We start from the raw sequence: 18949 nt of genomic DNA on the forward strand, positions 1-18949 counted from the left end.
GGCACCTTTAAGACTAACAGAAGTATTGGGAGCATAAGCTTTCGTGGGTAAGAACCTCACTTCTTGCATCTGAAGAAGTGAGGTTCTTACCCACGAAAGCTTATGCTCCCAATACTTCTGTTAGTCTTAAAGGTGCCACAGGACCCTCTGTTGCTTCTTAATATAATGGATTCCTAAATGGTTGCATGGAGTTGGTTTATGCTGTTAAACAACCTTAGAAATGGCTTGCATATTAGTGCAGTGTCAAGTGATTCTTGTACATACACTATAGTACTTGCAAAGTTTATAAAGTGCTTTGGGATTCTTAAAGATGAAAGGTACTATATAAATGTAAGCCATTATTATGGTTAACACAGTAAACTTTCACTTCTGCAGACCTGGGATTCATATCTAACTTAAGTCACAAGGTAAAGATGAGTAAACTCATTTCACTAGTTCTTAATTGACAGGTGTCCCCATAAAACCCCACTACTGCTTTATTTGGTACAGACACAAATAACTAAGCATCTCAACTGGAATGGCAGGGATAATGCAGGTCAACACTGAATAGCACTGGTAGAACAGAGTGTGTGTGTAAGAGGTTACGTCTACACAACAAGCTACGGGTGCAAGTCCCCTGCTCACACATACATACTCATGCTAGCTCTCATCGAGCGAGTGCAAGTATAAATAGCACTATAGCCCTGGCAGCAGCAGCAGCAGCGGCACAGCTTAGCCATATTGAGACTGTACTCACCATGAGTATGTATTCAGCTCAGCTAAGCCATGCTGCCGCTGCCACTACTCATGTTACTATGACTACACTGCTATTTATACTTGCACTAGCTCGATGAGAGCTAGGTATGTGTATGTAAGCAGGGGAATCACACCCTTAGCTTGTTGTGTAGACATAGCTGGGGGGACGGACACTGAGGAGCGGCAATGGGGATGTTGTACAGCCACTGCCCATGCTATGCCTAGATTAACATACGTCTTATCATTAAAATAGACTGTGGATGTTTTCCTATTTATTTTTATCAGATAAACAGGCCCACTAGGTTTTTGGAAGCCCGGCAGAAAAGTTGACTTTTTCCATGTCACTTTGCTGGACCTTGACAGTCTCTGAACAAGTTTACTGTTTGGCTGGGTATTTTTCTGGATCTTGGATCAAGAAAAATCCTCAAGGCTTATGAAATTCTCCTTGGTAACCAAGTGAAAACTCACCTGATGCCTCTGATTCTTATGTGATCAGGGACACTAATGATAATGACCCTTTGCTGAGTATGCTACTTGTCTAGAGGCCTGTGTCAAGAATACCACTCAGTTCAGAGTGGACAGGGACAAACTATTTGTTTGCTCTTCAGGCCCCTTGGGCCCTGTCACATGCCATTTGTTCTTACATTAATAGGTAGCTTGACTCAGCTGGGTTGACATTTTCTGCTACTCAGTGCATTCCACTCATGCAGCAGCAGTTATCAAATCATTAAGTGAGGACTTGGACCCTGTCAACAGTTTAAGTGGCTTGTTGGTTTGGGTCCAGGACTTTTCAAAATTTTTACTGGTCACCCTTGAATCCAGAGGGGCTACTTTTCGACCAGCTTGGCTACCACATACAGTGGGTGAGACAGCCTGGTCACATTTAACATGTTATTCACCAGGGACGTGCAACAAAAAAAAGAGACCCTGAGATGATGAGCAAGTGAATTGATGTCTGTTAATGACCTGGGGGCACCAAATGTTTCCACATTTCCTTTCTGCAAACGTCTCATGAAAAGGAAAACCCGATATGCCTTATGTGATTGTTACTCTGCTGTATATTGTTTCTTTCCTTTCCTTTTCCTTCCCTGCACTCTCCCTTTTCATTTTATGAGGCGGCGTCATAGGAGGTCTTACCGGGTCTAGGATAAGTCTTTATAAGAAGTCTGCTCTCTTCCCTTTTAGAGTTTGTTCTTTTGGTGTTTTTGTTTTGTTTTGTTTTAAACTGCCAATTTACAGCAGCTTAGGATCTGGCTCAATATGTGTTTTTCATTTTATTGTCTAAATGTTTACCAGTCTATTAGTGTATATGCCCAGTGTTATGATACAGGTATTCTGTTCCTGATTCGCCAGCACAAACCTCCAGTTTTATATCAATGTGACTCCACTGACTTTCACTGGATGTACACTAGCATAATATTGGCATAATATTCAGTTTCCTGGATCTCGGCATATACATCTAAAACATTTCTAGTGTCTATAGGACATTTGCAAATTTCATAATTATTTACTTCAGCTAGTAATTTAGTTTGCTTCTTGCATTGTAAAAATAGAGTTTTAGAGCTTTCGTGTTCTCCATCATATTAGGTAATATGGATTTGTATAGTGCTGGGTGAACCTCAAAAACATCTGAGCTTAGGTTCACTTCAAATTAAGAATTAGTTGAACTGTCCAAAGCTCTCTGCTCATGCACCTGATGGCCATGCTCACAACACATCCCTTCTTATCCTTTGTGTTCCAGTGGAAAGAGCTATCGTGGGTATTTTGCCCACAGCACACAGGGAGGCACAGTGACCTCTTCCTTGCATGAGCTTCCACTGGTTTGCCCTCTGTACAGTAAAAACACAGTATTGCTGTAGAATTTTGGACCCTATGTTACCTGTAAGGTTGAGCAGGAAGTGATTCTATAGAGCTATGATTAAATTCTCAGATGGAATTTTATGCATACTCTTCCTACTCCATATGCTCACTCCTTCCAACTGTTCATCCCCAGCACAGCAGGAATGAATCTTATGGACTAGTCTGTTAACTGAAAAAGAGCTGGCTTATGCAATGTAACTGGGTCATCTAAGTGCCCCCACCCCCATGGACTTAAAGGCATGACTTTCCTGCTGGGGGCCCTGACAGTTGGATGTAACCACTCATAGGACCACAGCCACGGTCTGGTTAAGGCACACTGGAGTTCTACACTGTCCGGGGTGTTAAGAGTCCAAAACAAAAAGGAAAACAGAGAATTAAAAATCTGGGTCAGCTGGGGATTCGTCAGTCAGAGCATGCCCTTCTGCTCCAGGGTTGTCTCCATGTGGCTAGTCCCTTCTTGTCCATCTTCCTGGATCTACTCATCCTATTCACAAAATGGCTCATCTAGGTAGCAAGCCGTCTTAAGCTCTTGGCTGGAACCAGGCTTCCCTCGCCGAGGAAGCAGCACAACTCTGCTCTCCTTCCTGGTCCGTCTTCGGCTGGGTCTCCTCCTTTTAATTCACTTCTCCATGTGTGACACTGTCTGCAGGTTTAGCCGGGCAGGGGCCCACAGGCTCTCTTCAACCTCCTTATGGCCAGTGTGGGTCCTATCTGCCCTGTCAAAGTACTTTTCATCAAAACTTAGGAGAAAAATATTTTAGAAGTATCAGCTTTGGACATCACAGTGCTTTTACCTAAGAGGAAACTTTGTATACTTCTAATCGATATTAGCCAAAGACTTCGGGGGGATGGGGGAGGAGGGGGTGTCAAGAAATTTCAATTTCAGTCATGAAAGTATTAAAAAAATAGTCAATGGAGCCTAACTTGCAGTGCATAGAGGAGGATTTGACCACTGCACAGCTTGCAAGGAAAATAGATATTTATTCCGATTCATTCCATTTTCTCAGGTTTAAGAACTCTGAGCTACAATTCAGTCTGCCACTATGTTCCTGACATATAAGGCAGAAAGGCTAGGGGGTATGGGAAAGGGGTGAGGGTGGGGGGCATAGGGTGGGTAAGTAAATTCAGCAGCAAGACAGAGGAGAAAGAAAACAGTCTGGATTCAGAGGCTTGGCAAGTTCTCCACTCATTGCTCGACCCACGTTTAGCAATTCTGATGTGCTACTGAGCAGACAGCTCGAGCTTGGGATGACTACTCTCCCTCAGTCCCTCTTCGGCAGGCAATGAAAGCAGGCTCCACTTTGAAAATTTCCCCCCATCATGCAAACTGACACAGGCATGCTTTTCAAAAACCCACAGCCAATCTGTTGATCATTACTTATTTACAAAGGCCTTCGGGCAGAAAGTCCTGTAAAAACCATACTTGATAGGGTATACACTAGCTTTTTCTGCTTGTGGAAAAAAAGTACCCCTAAGGCTACCTCAAACCATCACTTTCTATTGCACATAAAATGCACCGTGTAACACTAAAGTATTTAATATATATGGTATAATATATCTACAGGAAAGGCATTTGTGTAGAAGTATGTTACCCTGTATTTGGTAATTTGATGTTTTGCTGAAGGCTATGACTTGAAAAAGCCTGCACCTAGTACAGAGGACCTGTCATCTCAGTACCCAAGAGCCAGTAGAATAAAGAAGTACCCTTAAGCAGCAAAACTTTGACACAGCTTTGAAGCATATGAAAACAGTATAACTCCCCAGAATTATTATTACTCAAGATCAAAGAAATGAGGCATACTTTACATAGCAAACAGGGACAGTGCACTCAGCTACAAATGTTTCAGCTCTCTTTTTTTAAAAAAATGTTTTACTTCCCCAAATTTAGGGGCTGAAGGGGGAAGCTCCCACATTTTTCAAACTTTAAACAGATAAAACTGTTAGTGCCAGATAAGAAGATTACCCAAAGGTGAGTAAATTGAAAATGATGCTAACATGACAACTGGCGTCATAAAAATGAGAAGCTTGGCAGTATGCTCATTTTATTCTTCCTCAGAAACTGTAAACAAGCATGTAAATCAGTGTCACAGAGGCAAGGCTGAGGTACCAGGAAGGCAAAGAACTTTTAACGATACATTTAACAGAAATAGATGGTCAATGGGGGGAAAAAAAAGACACAGCTGGGTGCATTTTCTTCAGTGAATCAATCTCACTTTTGGTCCTGCAGTCTAAACACAGATGAAGAAGACTTAAAGAAGTTATGCCCTTGAATATGCCCTAGATTGTAGGAACGATAAACAGAAAAAGGATGCTTATTGAATTGGCTAAGGAAATTCCCACTGCACTGATTGAAGTAGAGAGGGAAAATCATCTGGCTATATCCATAGCCGTTAGAGGAACATGGCTGCTTCCAGTAAGCAGAGAAAGGTGCTAAGTGATGCATGCCTGATCCTGCACTCATTGACTACAACAGGAGAAGGGTAAGGCAGAGAGAGAAGTAGAATAAAAGTGCTATATTGCTTCAATATAGTACAATGTCCCAATTGCAATTCCAATTACAGAGAACCTTTGCTTAAAGAGAAATTTGATGGAAAGAAATGACTTAAATATCTGAGGGTTCCCTTATTGTAAAATACTATATGTCCAACAACAGCGGGGAAATTTCATTAACAACCAAAAGATGTTTTTATCATCCACTTTCAGAGTAGGTACTATTCTTAAAAAATCCCTGTATTTCATAATTAATATTGCTTTTAGCCTGAGTAAAATTGCATTAGTTTTGAACTTTGCTTTGGCAAGTACATGGATTATTAGACTTTTTTTTTAATCAGTCAAAATCAATTAACAGAAATTTGATTTCAATCGACAGGATAAAAGGAAGGTAATATTCAGGTTCATTTTTGATTGTGATGATACATCTCACATATGGCCTTAAGTACAGAAAACAGTACTCAGAGGGATTCCAACAAAAAGAGAATTGCCTGAGGCAAACTAACCACATGAGTTCCTCTGATTGGTTAGTGCTATCATTAGTGCCACTGCTGTTTAAGAACTACACATGGACAGGACAGGGTGACAGCTAAGACTTTAAAGCCTATGTATTTTTCAAACAGCTTTTCAAACTGTTTTTCATGACAGAATTTTTTTCAGCTCTATCATTAACTGCTGACAAGCTGACAGAATAAATACTTCAGCCTTTCAGAAACCATCTAACAACCTTTTTCTTCAACCCCCCCACCCCTTTTTGAGGAGGGGGATGTGTAGAGGAAGGAAAGAAGATAAAGATATGAGTTTCTTACAGTCTTACCTCATCAGTTTGGGCGAGGAGTTGGGTGAATTTCTCATGCCTCCATTTCGCTGCTTTTTTTTGGGTGACAGTGTCGACGGATGTTCATCTTCAACTGGAAATAGAGGCAACTCATGAGATTAAGGACCCCTCTAAGCGCTATACGAAATACAAGTGACATAGCAAAGAACACACACTCAACGTCCATTCACGCACTGATACTTCATTACTAACTTTTTAGGCCCAACAGTAATATAAATTAAAAAAAATCAAATATGTTAGTCAGAGATTGATTTGGAGGAGGAGGAGCTGGAGAAGGGAAGAAAACCAGGGTTTTGAACACAGAAGTTCAAATTGGTTTCATACTTTTAAAACAAAAAAAAAGTGGGAGGGAACAGCATTTATGTTATTCTCGGAGTTATTTTCAATTAATCTGTGCTACTGAAGAGTAGAATTAGTGCTCTGCTATATACACAGAAAGATAAAGTGCTATTTGAAATACCAACATAATAGCTGCCAGCCTGCTTTTGCTAATGAACCACATACAAATTGGTTCTTGCGTCTCACATGCCAGACAACAGAATCTTCACGAAGAGATGTAAAATATTCAATGCCTTGATGTTTAATGTTTCAGTTAGTCAGGATTGTGAACATTGCCTGCAATTGTGCACAGATCTCCAGCACAACTCAGACCTCATCACTCCACCTTTCTCACAAAGGGGAGCTGTTTTAATAGGAATGAGCAGAGTATGGTTGAATGGAAGTGGGGGATAGTACCTGTATAACAGAGGATGTGTTATAGCAAAGGATCTTTTAATGAGGACAGAGTGCATTTTAAATGAAAGATCATTTTCCAAATGTAAAATCACTTGCGATTACTGTAAAGTGTACATCAGTGGATTACCTATAACAACACTATTTGCTTTAAACAAGCACAGTTTTCTAATAAGTTGTGTGTTAATATTAACCGTCATCATTACTGTTTAAAGGACAGCTACTGTACTTGATAATTAGCACACATAAGTATTATGTTTGCTATCAAAGAGAATCATCTGTGAATGGTGGTTTCTCAAATTCAGACTAATGCTGTAATATCAAGAATGAAAAATAGTTTCATTTCCATCCTATAGTTAATTGAAAAACAGACTAGAAGACAATGTAACTGAGGCCTAAGTAGCTGTTACCTTAAAGATAAAAAGAAAGAGATTAGTAGTAGCAGCTACATTAAAGGAGCTTAATACACATTAGCAGTGCACAAGCAGCGGCTGGAAAAAAAATCTATTTGCAATGAACTATATAGGAAGAAAAAAAGCAGACCTGGACATATGTCACCTGCTCTAGATTTATCTGAGAATGAATTAAGCAATATCCTCCTGCTACAATCCTCTTCTGACACTATTTTCTTGCAGCCCGCATTCTAGCTTGTCATGTCTGTCTGTTTTCCGGAGTATGTTATGGAACTTCATTTTGCCTTCATCAAGATTACAGGACTGGACACTGGAAAGGCAACACTGCTGTCTTCTTAAATGACCTGGCATTGCCTAACAAATCCTGGATTTTTTTTTTTAAAGCCTCAAAGAGTGATACAAAAGGAGTTGTAATTAGAACTGAGCTATGATCAACTTACAACAAATAATTTATTGGACTAATTCAGCCATTTTTTCTGCTTAGAGAACATCCATAAAGAATATGAAATTTCCTCAATATTTGACTATTTCATTTTTTGTTTTAGAAATCCATAGCATAATCGTGAAATTTGTTATATATTTGACATTCAAATTTCTAGCTGTACTGCCTACTTGTGATTTGTTAGATAAATCACATAGTGCAATTACTGTTCTTTGATTGGCTAAGAGTGTAAACATTTCCTCAACGAATACTCAAATGTGCACATTTAAAACCGACTTTCTGGGAGAGTTAGTTGCAATAAAACTTAATCACTTCACTATTCAGTTGTTTGTAAACTCTCCGAAATTTTTTTTAGCAGTATCTGCCCAGCTCTACTTATAATAAAGTGTGGTTCTTTATTCGTTCCATAACACTCTCTGGCAAGTCATTCTCTGGAAAACGGTGTAATCTTGTTTTAAACTTGTCTGTCAAAAACAGTTATTCACATGCTATTCTACACAGGCAATAATTTGCTTTTAATGCATACACAGGACTCCCTTGTTCTTTATTTGATATAAACAGTCAGTCCAAATCATATGGACTCACCACTTAAGAGATTAAAGGAAATAACCATGCACAATGTTGCTTGCAGAAATCACCTACAAATAATATGTTTCTCTCTGCCAGTAAATAAAAGCTCAAAGTTCATCTAAATTAATGTGCCCCCATGGGGCTAGAAAACGTTTATAAGAAATTCAGTAACATAGTACAAGTGGAGTGCATTTTTATACCTTTTTCACTAGTATAAGGAAGCTCTGTACCCAGTAGGAGCATTTGTAAAGTCTTATTTTGATATAGACTAGCTGTAATGATATTATATAAAGAAATATTTCTATTAACAGTGCAAAATGCTATAAAAAAGTATTTTCCCAAGCCTTTGGGTGGTTAAAATGAGTTATGCTTGCTGTTTCAAATGTAAAAGGTAAGTCCAATGAGGATCTTTCATCCTACATGGTCTAGCATTTGCTTTCTCCAGCCTTACCAGATGTTACTATCATACTGGCCAATTGTAAAACTAGGCCTTATTATTATTATTACCTTCCACAATGACGATGTCCACAGCTGGATTTCCTGACAAAGTATACAGTTTCTTTTAGTGTTGTACCTACAATAAACAAGCTCTTTTCTTCATTAAGTGCCCATCATCTTTATGCCGTATTACTGTCTGTGTTCACCTGCAATGTTCTAGGGTTACATGGCTCACAAGTTAATACCTATTAGCAAAGCCCTCGGAGACACCTCATTTCTGTACTAAAGCCATGCCTTGCTCAAGCAAGGGAGCCATTTATTTTCACTGTGGCACTGGGGGGGGATAAAAGGGGAGGTGAGAATTGTCTGAAACTATACAAATGGTGTGTAATGGAGACCATTACCTATGGCTTGGTTCCCAAAAGTGTTGCAATGCTAACTCACAGGTGGATTCTTAGTCACAAGTAGGATATAAGCCATATTTAATTATTAGCTTTAATATATTCTATTAATTTCCTGTATATTTAAAGAAAGTAGATCTAGCAAAACTTTTAGTTAAGCTATAAAATATCATTTTCATTTCATGGTTCCTGTTTCTGCATGAGAGGAATAAAAATTAAAATAAAAGGGAATCTTAAATTTACTCGCTTTCATGAAAGATAACTGTATTTGAGTAACAGGCTGTGATATATAACAACTGAACGCTAATGCTATACATTTGACCTACTGCTTCTGCTAATGAGAATGTGGCCCTATTTTTAATATTTTCAATTTATTTAATGCTGTGGGAGTTGTATTACAATATAGTCATACTATATTAACGCAGACCTTCTTTACCAGCTTTCACGAAAGTATAGACAAGTTCAGGAATTCAACACAGAATTTTATAGAATGTGAACTCAATCCAGCCTTTGAGTTCTCATAAAATTCAAAAACTTGTTTTTGCACATCCCTAAGTATAACACTTAATGTACTGTTGTAACAACCCAGTGCTCGCTTGTCTAATAGGCACAGAATCTAACAGTTTTACACTTCGGGAAGACTCAGTGCTAGAAAAATGTCAGGCAAGTCTAATGAGGCTTCAGATATTCTGGTTTATGCTGGAGTTTAATTTGAAGTTACACTGATGTTCTAACATGTTTTCTTATTCTTGAGTAAAAAGGATTCATTATTTCAATGACATAACCTCCAGACAATGTTCCGTGAATTGATTTAAGATGTGCTGGTAATTTTAACAGCCTTAATGCAGAGCCGAACATCTGTAACAACATATTACTTGACTTTTATCCTCATTTAGTTTTTAAGCCAAATAAAGGAAATGTCTTCCAGAAACATTGGACAAGTTCATAACTTTTCTTTTATTATTTTGTTACTATTTTTTTAAATACATCAGTCTCTTTCATTGCCTCTGCAAGGTCACTAACAACATAGTTTACGGGTGCTTCCCTTTTGTGGATCCCCAAAATGAGCTGGATTATCTAACAACCTTTCAGCTACCAAATACTTCATGAAATGGAACACCTAGTAAACTCATTGTCTAGAATGTAAGTGTTTGAAAGCAAATAAAACATAAGAAAGATAAAACATCAACCACCCAGAAACATTAGTTACTATCTTGTTTAAGTTATTAATCACCACATCTCAAGAAACCCACATCTGTAAGCACTTAACAGAGCATTAGTAATGTCATTTTCACATTGAAAATACTCAAACTGTAAAACCATGCACAAACCAATCTGTACTGCCTTATGCATCCAACTAAGGGGCTACCTACGGAGATCTTGGTTCAACCCAGGATTTTGAGGGTGATAGCAGTATTTTACAGGCAAACTGAGTGCCCTTTGCAATCTACAGTAGGTAGATTTTCCATGCTCAACAGAGCTCAGCAAGTTAAGGTGCAGCAGCGAGGGATTGTTGGGTAGAAAGAGGCTCCCTTTACGGTTATTAACAAGTGGAACAGGTTCCGGGATTCCTTCAGTGGGCTTGGCACCAACGAGTGCATTAGTAGTTGCATTCTTGAACTGAAATGAACATTTTGGATAACTTGATCTAGCTTCATTCTTTACTTCTAAATAATAAGAAAAAATGTAAATTAATGTTTTGTGTATTAAAAAAAGGTTTCAAACCACAGGATAAATCAATTTTAATATTATGTGGAATTATAGCTTTAAAGCTTAAACTATCAGTTTCCGTAGCTGAAGTATAGGTTTATATCTGCAGCCTTATTCACATTTCCAAGAAATGGCTCTCTCTCTATATATTTCTATATATATAATCAACCCTTTTAAAAGGATTATTCCATATTATCATCATCTTTAAGCAATAATCCTAAAGTAAGTGTGTTTGAAGCCAAGCCTATTTCCCAAAAGTTGATAATGATCTCAAGATTTGTTAGCTTGTCTATGATGTTTATTCCCTTGAACCTGCTGAAAGTGTCAGGGAAGATACAGTACTCTGTTGCTATTAAAGTAAAGAAGGAATCAGAAAAGAGGCAAGGTCAAAAGTTTCAAACTTGTGTGCTTACAGTTATGGACTTAAATCCATATTTAAGCACCTAAATAAAAGTGGCCTGATTTTCAGAGGAGCTCAGTACTGGCAAATTTCACCAAGGTCAATGCACAGCACCTCTAAAAACAAGACCAACCAATTTAAGTGCCTGAATGTGGTTTCAGTTTGAAATTGTCAGCCTTAATCTTTCCTTTTCTAAGGAGCGGAAGGTAAACTTAACAAAAACAACACATTAAATAAAACCTTTAATGAATATAACCTTCTGCAGAAGACAGGGTAAAACATGTGTCAGCCTTGCAATAAAATTATGCAGCTATGATCTCCTATTGCTGGTTTTAATCTGATGTAAAAGCAGAGAGACAAGGTGGGGGTGGGATCATATCTTATATTGGACCAGCTTCTGTTGGAGAGAGACAAGCTTTCAAGCTTGCACAGAGCTTCCTGAAGAAGAGCTCTGTGTAAGCTCAAAAGCGTCTCTCTCTCACCAACAAAAGTTGGTCCAATAAGAGATATGATCCCACCCACCTTGTCTCTCTAATATCCTGGGACCAACACAGCTACGAGAATACTGCATACATCATAGAAAAGTAGGTGAGTAAACCCTTGAGCTGGTAAAGGTCTATGTTGCATTATTACATTGTCATAGGTGACAAAGGTCTGGAGGGAGGAATATATAGGCTCATCTTGCAGCACTATTTCCACCTGTTTCTACTGGTTTACAAAATTCTCCAGTAAAAGTGAAGCAGCAGTAGCTCAAAGGCAGTTTCAGAGGTCAACATGTTTTTGACCTCTTTGCTCAGTTTACCGTCAGCTGGAAATGGGATACATATGCGGCACTCAGATACCTGCCAATTGTTTCCAAGAAATAAGGACTCTGTCTTGATTCCAAAAAGCTTATCATACATGACCTATGACAGACTGAGTATGCACTGATCATCAAGATTCAACCACAGTGAATTGAATGAAGTACCTATTAGTCCGAGAAGGGTCTCTACATTAATGGCTTGATCCAACTCCCTTTGATGTGGATGAAAATATTTATATCAATGAAAGCTGGATCAGAACCTAACTTGCAGTATTTTTCTACTGTTTGCTACTACTAATAAAATATGGTCAAGTACTAATAGATAAGATTTCAAAGGGATCCTAAATTACTGGAAGGCAATTTGTGACCTCGATTAACTAAAATCACACACAAAACGTTGTGTACCACACTGAATGAATAAATTCTCAGGGAATCATCAGCCTTGCATTGGACAGATTGTTGCTATTTCTCAAACCTTATGCTTCTACTTCTGGAATTTATCCAGTGACAAATTTTCAAATAATAAAAAATATCCACATAGCCTACTTCTCTACACAGGTCCAATGAGCCATGTGCTTATTTGAACACTTTCTGAAATACAACTATCTCATTTCAATTTTTGTTCACAGTCAATAATGGTGAAAATAATCCATAAAAAACTACCATTTTGCATCAAAATACTTGAAGTAAAAAGGAGAGAGGGAAAAATCTACCAATATGCTTCTCAAACCTTTCCAATCAACTCATGTGAGGACCAGCCCAGGTTTTTTTGGGAGACAATTCCAGGGCATAGTAGGCCTTGGGTGCTCAGATACCATGTTACTGGGTAGCATAAATGCCCATATAGATCTTATCATTAGGGATTTATCTTCTGATATTCAGCCTAGATTTTCCTTGGCTCAAATTCACTTTATGACTTCTAGCTCTACCTCGTATACCCTGATTATCCACTATACCATCAAAATAAATATTACAAACTTAGTAACCAGGGAGAAGTGAAAGAGTTCCCATTTTTAATTTAATTCGTCTAGAAACACAGAAATTACCAGACTAGAAGTCCATCTGGGAGATATTCAGATTTGGTATTTTTAGTCTAGATAGCATGGCAAAATGTACAATCCTGTGGGGCCAAATTTTCAAAAAACAGGGCACCTAACTTACATATTGAAATACATGAACAGACATAAAGAAGCAATGTTGTGAACAAAGTATATATTTGAGCCTCATGGCTAACTACTGCTGCACACATAATTAAATTTTACATGTGCAATTCCATATTTGCACATTCAAGTACCTCTGTATGTGCATAAAAATACTTCTATGTGCATGAATTAAGCACATATGTTTTAAAATGTGCCCTGCTGTACAATAAAAGCTGAAATCTCTAATTTACATAATTCATTTTTTATCTGGCTAGGGTTTTGGACCTATTGCATGGACGTAATACTGATTTTGATGTGACACACATATGGGGAAAATATCACTATTAATTATATAGAGCTAAGTATGTCATTACAGACCTTCTATGCTTCAGCAGGCTTGGCACCCAACCTACTTGTATTGGGGCCTTTTCTTCTCTGAAACACTGCATAATTTTCAAGCTAACATCATCCAGTGTAGTGTATATGTGATCAGTCTTTATTTTGTGGTTAGCCCCAATGACTCTACCATTTGAATTAAAGAACAACCCCCTTTCACTTACAGCCAAATTAGCTCAAATAGTAGAGGCCTGTGATTTTAGTGCTAAAAGTCAAATGCTCCATCTCTGATGATGACCACCGCATCTGTAGTGTCTGTTACCATTGCTAATTATAAAAACACAGGGCCTTTGCCATGGATCCATAAATCAGTCTTTTGTAGAGAAGATCAATGGATTTTTGAGGATTGCAGACAGAAGGGCAGGGGATGAGAGAAAATGGGTAGATAAACCCGGGATATACAGAATGGTCATCACAAGTCAGTCAACCTTTACCACACTCAGGATTAGACAGTGTGATATTTCCTAATCTAAGCATAAGAAGCTAGCATCTCTAATACATCTGTGTGGTAACTGTAGGCAAATGTCTATTTATGGCAACCACTGTACGTCTCTTGACCAGAAATCCTACTAGCATTATCTTAAGTGGTAATAATGCCTATCAAATGTCAAGGTATCAACTGATTTATACACAGGTTTATTTTCAAGATAGTAACATGCAGCCTCACAAAAGGTCTCAGCCAAGCTGCACCCTGGGAAGAAAATACAAGGTTTTGCCTAAAGACTATATTATCAAATCATATCTGCAGATTTATATGTTCTATTTCTATACATTATATTTGTTATAATCAAATTAATTTGAACAATAACCAGCAAATACTGAACGTTTTTAAAAACAGCCCATGTGCTTAATTCCATGCCCATGGCACTCCCTGTTTTATTCTCAGCTTTAATTTAAATGTAACAAGGCAGACTACCAGTACAGTTCTTTCAAAGAAATGGCTGGATCTGGCTTCAGTGTGATTTGCCTGGCAGGGGAGATAAAGATGTGTTTAAAAGAAGACGACGACGACAAACCAAAACAATACCAAAAATAAAATAAAATAAAATAAAATAAAATGATCAATTGGAATTGTTAGGCTTTCAATACCATCGCTTCATCAGAATCTAACATAGCATTTTCCCTCACAGCCAGCTGTCAGATACCTTGCAGATACCTCATTTTTGGTTTCATTCTAACCCATACTACATCCTCTTAATCTCTGTAAAGGGTGATACTACATCACTATACAGATAAACCACATCAGCACTTGAAGTACAAGGAGTTTTTAGCAGTCTACCAATCCCTGGTTTGAATAACTAGTTGATCCCCCCCCCCCCCCTTTCAACTTTCCTTTTCTCTTAAGCAAGTTCCCCATTTATCACCAAACACAGCAATCACTGTTATTCTGTAATCTGGCATGCTTTATGAACATGCTTTATGTACCTCAAACTCCTGGGGTTGTGGAATACAACAACATGGAGCTCCCTATTGCTGAATGCGAATAATCAATATGTTGATTGAGCTTCTGGGTACCAAAATTCTTTTGGTCTGAGTGACAGTGAACATGACTTTCCTCTTTCAATTGCAAGCCTGTTTATTTTTCTACCTACCACTTTGTGAATCAGGCAACCGAAGATACCCACTGCAATTCCTCCAAACTGTCAGCTATTGCTGTGATTCCACCCAGCACCCCCTGTACAAGACAACAGATTAACCATTAGACTAGATATGTTGAAAATATACAGCTTCAACCTTTCCCCAGCTAGCTCAGAGCAATGTATAGATGATTATTTCAACCGTCAGCTGCCGCATAGACTTAAACCCCTGCACAATAACTCCTGGATTCATCTGCCCCTTGTCAAACTTGCACAGCTTTAGTTTGAGCGTACATAGTGTGGCAGTTTCACTGCGGATCTAGAATAATCCAGACGGCTGCTGTCTCTTTGTTAACAGGAAGCTAAACTGATGAGTTTGTAATGTATTTCTTATCAAAGGTAGTTTCAAAAAAGAAAACGTACCCAATCAGTTTGGGTTGGAGTTTAACATACACTGAAACATGGTTTAATCAGAACATTTGTGTTATTTGTCTGGAAAATAAATCTTATTAAATCCCTTTAAAAATCATTTTATACCAATGAATTATTTATTTTATGAATTTATAATTATGGCTTGATTTTTTTTCAGTAGCATATGCAATGAAATCATTGACTAGAGACTACAAGGCAATGGTGCCTGACTAGATACAAGAATATTAATTTCAGAAAACTGCAGAGCAGTATTTGTTTGGTGTCTCAAATGGTAATTCTGCATGAAAGGAAAGGATTGCAGCCTTGTTGCCTACGTCTTCAAAATTCATGGAGATGCATTTAATTTTTTTTGTTTGTGTAAAGGGAAACAGATATCAGGCATATTGGACAGTGCTGCCAATATAAAAGCAGGTGAGGCTTACTGGCAATCAGTTTCAGTTTGTGCCATGTGCAAGAAGATAAGAAAACATAAAGATCCAAGAATGTCAGGCATGTAAGGGTTCTATATGTTTTACAAATGGCTGGAAATACTGAATGCACTTTGAACCTTTTCATAAGGTATTCTCTATGAAACAACAAGACCCAAGGAGCCAGTCACTTGGGGTTAGTTTTTTTTGGAGGCTTTTATCTTTTGACTAAAAGCATATAAAATTGATTGACCTTCAAATGAATCACTCCAACTTTTTTTTTTAAGCAGGCATCTGCTGTTTAAATTTTGTATTAACACTACAGTGGTCTTCCCTCTTCTAATTCTCACAGCACGAAAGTGATTGTATGAGAGCTAGATTTTTTTCTTTTTTTTAACTTGAATGCTCTATATAAGCAGTTAACACAACGTGTGAAATGCTGGTAGGTAGAATCCTGTTATGTATTATAGATGGCTGCTCTGATCTTCTATTAAACCAAGATAAAGTTAAAATATATGGGCTTTTAGGGTAAGGCAGGTACATACTTTGGCACAATGAAGGATATGCTGTAAAGACACTTGGTTTAACCTTAGTCTTTTGATAAAAAGAAGGCCAGGCTGAGATTTTACACTGCATGAAGCCTTTAAGATATTTCTTTAGGGATACAGTAACCCTCTGAGGGAACTGTAGAGCTTTGATTTTTCCTTGCTTTTCCAGTTTAATCCAAGGGCAGCATGTTATCAATGCTTTCCCACAGATACCTGTTGTTATCACTCCTACTCTCTATTACCATAATGTCAGCAAAGCAAAGTGAGGAATTAGGTTAAGGCTGTTCATATTAAAGCCCATGGAAATCACAGAAAATATTTTTATTGAACTTAGTAGGCTTTAGATCTGGAGCATTAAGCTGTTCATATTTCATGCTTCAGGGAGTGAGCTGATGAAACAGGACAGGAAGAAAGCTTTACATACATGCACAGCATTGCACAACTGCTTGAGTGCCTATACAGACCTCGGCTATAGGACAATGCCAGAGGAAGGACACCAGACTTGATGGGCCCGGTACAGCAAATGGTATGTTCTGACATAGTGATGTACAACATGGCACTGCTGTATGCAGTAACCATCCTCCCTTTCCCCCGACACAGGCACACAGTAAAAACTAAGAGCTAATTTGTGAAATCCATAATCAAATTTTAATTTATAGTCAGGTTTATTTATGGTTCTCCTGAACCTTGTACGTATTATTTTTGGTTCAGATTTTAGTCCTCTCCCATTCATTTAGCTCCATTTTTCAGATACCCCATTCCACATTGCCTTCTCATTTTACTATTAACTCTGTAACTATTTATTCAAGCCATTGAACTGTTATTGGCAAACTGTTGAATGAAAAGTTAAAAAAACCCAGAGGATATTTTCCTCTCTCGATTTAACAGTCCACGTGACTTCTCCACACATCGTGGCTATGTGAAATATCACTGGGGTCTGAAAAAGGAGCTTTTATTCCAAGACTTTTAAGATAGGGATGGGGAAAGAAGAATGATTAGACAAGGGCCAAAGTTCTAGGGATTAGAACAGAACTCCCTCAACACCTACAGGCATTCTGTTCCAGGTCCACCTCTTTTGAGAGGACTAATAAAATGAAGAGAAGCACAGAAGGCACTGCAGCTAGATAATGCTGAAACACAAATTATCCAATCAGATACATTGGGAGTAAGTATCCTCTCAAGTAGATTTTACACACCGGTGTTATATAGGGTCATGTTATCCTGGTACCTTAAATGATAGGAAGGAGCAAAAGTGACAGAGAGAAATCTGCAAGTGGATCACTCAAAGCCTGAGATTGACAGCATCATGGTAAGGGATGCTTTTGATAAGGGATGCTTGATGGTTTAATGGTTACAAGTTGGTGACCGGGAGTTGAGAGATCTGGGATTTTAGTTGCAGCTATACCACTGATTTATTATGAGAACTTGATCAAGTCCCATATGCCCTGATGTTCAGTTGTGCTGAGCACTCACATCACCCATGGAAGTAAGTGGTCCAATAATTTCTCTGTATCTCAATTTCCCTATATATAAGATAGTCATATTAATACCCCTCTTTGTGAAGTACCTTGAGATTAAATGCACATGAAAAGAATGTGTGATAAGGATAAGTTGATATTGGTCACTTTCTTTGATGTACTGGATACACTGAGGTTTCTTCTTAATATAAAACAATATAAATATGATTTTTTTACTTCTGTGCTTTTCTTCTTAAACATACAGTATCGATAAAGGAAATTGCCATTCCTTTTTGAGTGGTCCTCCGACAGTTCCTTTAAGGTGAAACATATTAAGCCAAAAGCCATGTCTTTTTTGGGTCCCTTCTTAAGAGTAGTATCGTAGGGCAAACTGTAGTGTTAAGCTTTTCCACACCCATAGTTCTGGGTTTAGTTCATTGGCACAGATTGTCCTTGTCTTAATATGTTACAAGCCAAAGCATAGCACCCTTTGACCTACTGTCTAAGAGAGGGTTTTGACACCAGTTACAGAGGACATGGAGGAAAAAGTAGCAGCATTAGCAAGAATAGACTACAATTATGTCATTCTGTCAAACTGTACTAGGAATCTGTCCTGTTGTTTTTGTGAACTACACATTAATGGAGGTTGCCCCTGTGTGGCTGAATACACTGCAGAGTGATCAATCATTGTTAAGACCAGTGTAGTTCCTACATGGTCAAAAACCAAACAAAGAGTAGCCTATATTTAAAATGAGTCTCTTAAACCACACCCAAATCAATGCCTGTGGTGTAGCTACATTAAAGTTCAGTGGGAAAAATATAATATACTTGTATGCCGAGTACTAAACTAAAAATGAGAACAGGGCCCTTGGTGATTGCTTTACTCCTCTAGATTGAGAAATCTTGTGTTTATTGTGTATAGCACATTTGACAGGAAAGAAGGTTATGTAGTGCATAGGAAAGGGATTCTGCAATATTCACATGCTTACTTCTTCATAGCAGAGCCCTATAAATCTAATCTAGACACTGGATGAAATTGTTTCCTTCCTAAGAGCAAAGGGAAGTGTAGATTTCACCCTAGAGAAACCTAATTAGAGTCATTACTTTGTTTTCCGGTGCCAAGTGTCAATTTTTATCTATTTTTTAAAATATACATTTC

General features: G+C 38.0%; 1 protein-coding gene across 24 annotated transcripts in view; it reads right to left on the minus strand.

Moving 5' to 3' along the window:
* Positions 1-18949, minus strand: part of KCNMA1 (potassium calcium-activated channel subfamily M alpha 1) — an 871895-nt gene that overhangs the window by 96857 nt on the left and 756089 nt on the right. For all 24 annotated transcript variants that reach the window (XM_034777732.1, XM_034777731.1, XM_034777723.1 and 21 more), the window contains one exon: positions 5903-5996. In XM_034777732.1, the coding sequence (XP_034633623.1) occupies positions 5903-5996 (94 nt within the window). The remainder of the gene's footprint in view (positions 1-5902; positions 5997-18949) is intronic.

Source organism: Trachemys scripta, chromosome 7 (assembly GCF_013100865.1).
Source record: "Trachemys scripta elegans isolate TJP31775 chromosome 7, CAS_Tse_1.0, whole genome shotgun sequence".
Lineage (NCBI taxonomy): Eukaryota > Metazoa > Chordata > Testudines > Emydidae > Trachemys > Trachemys scripta.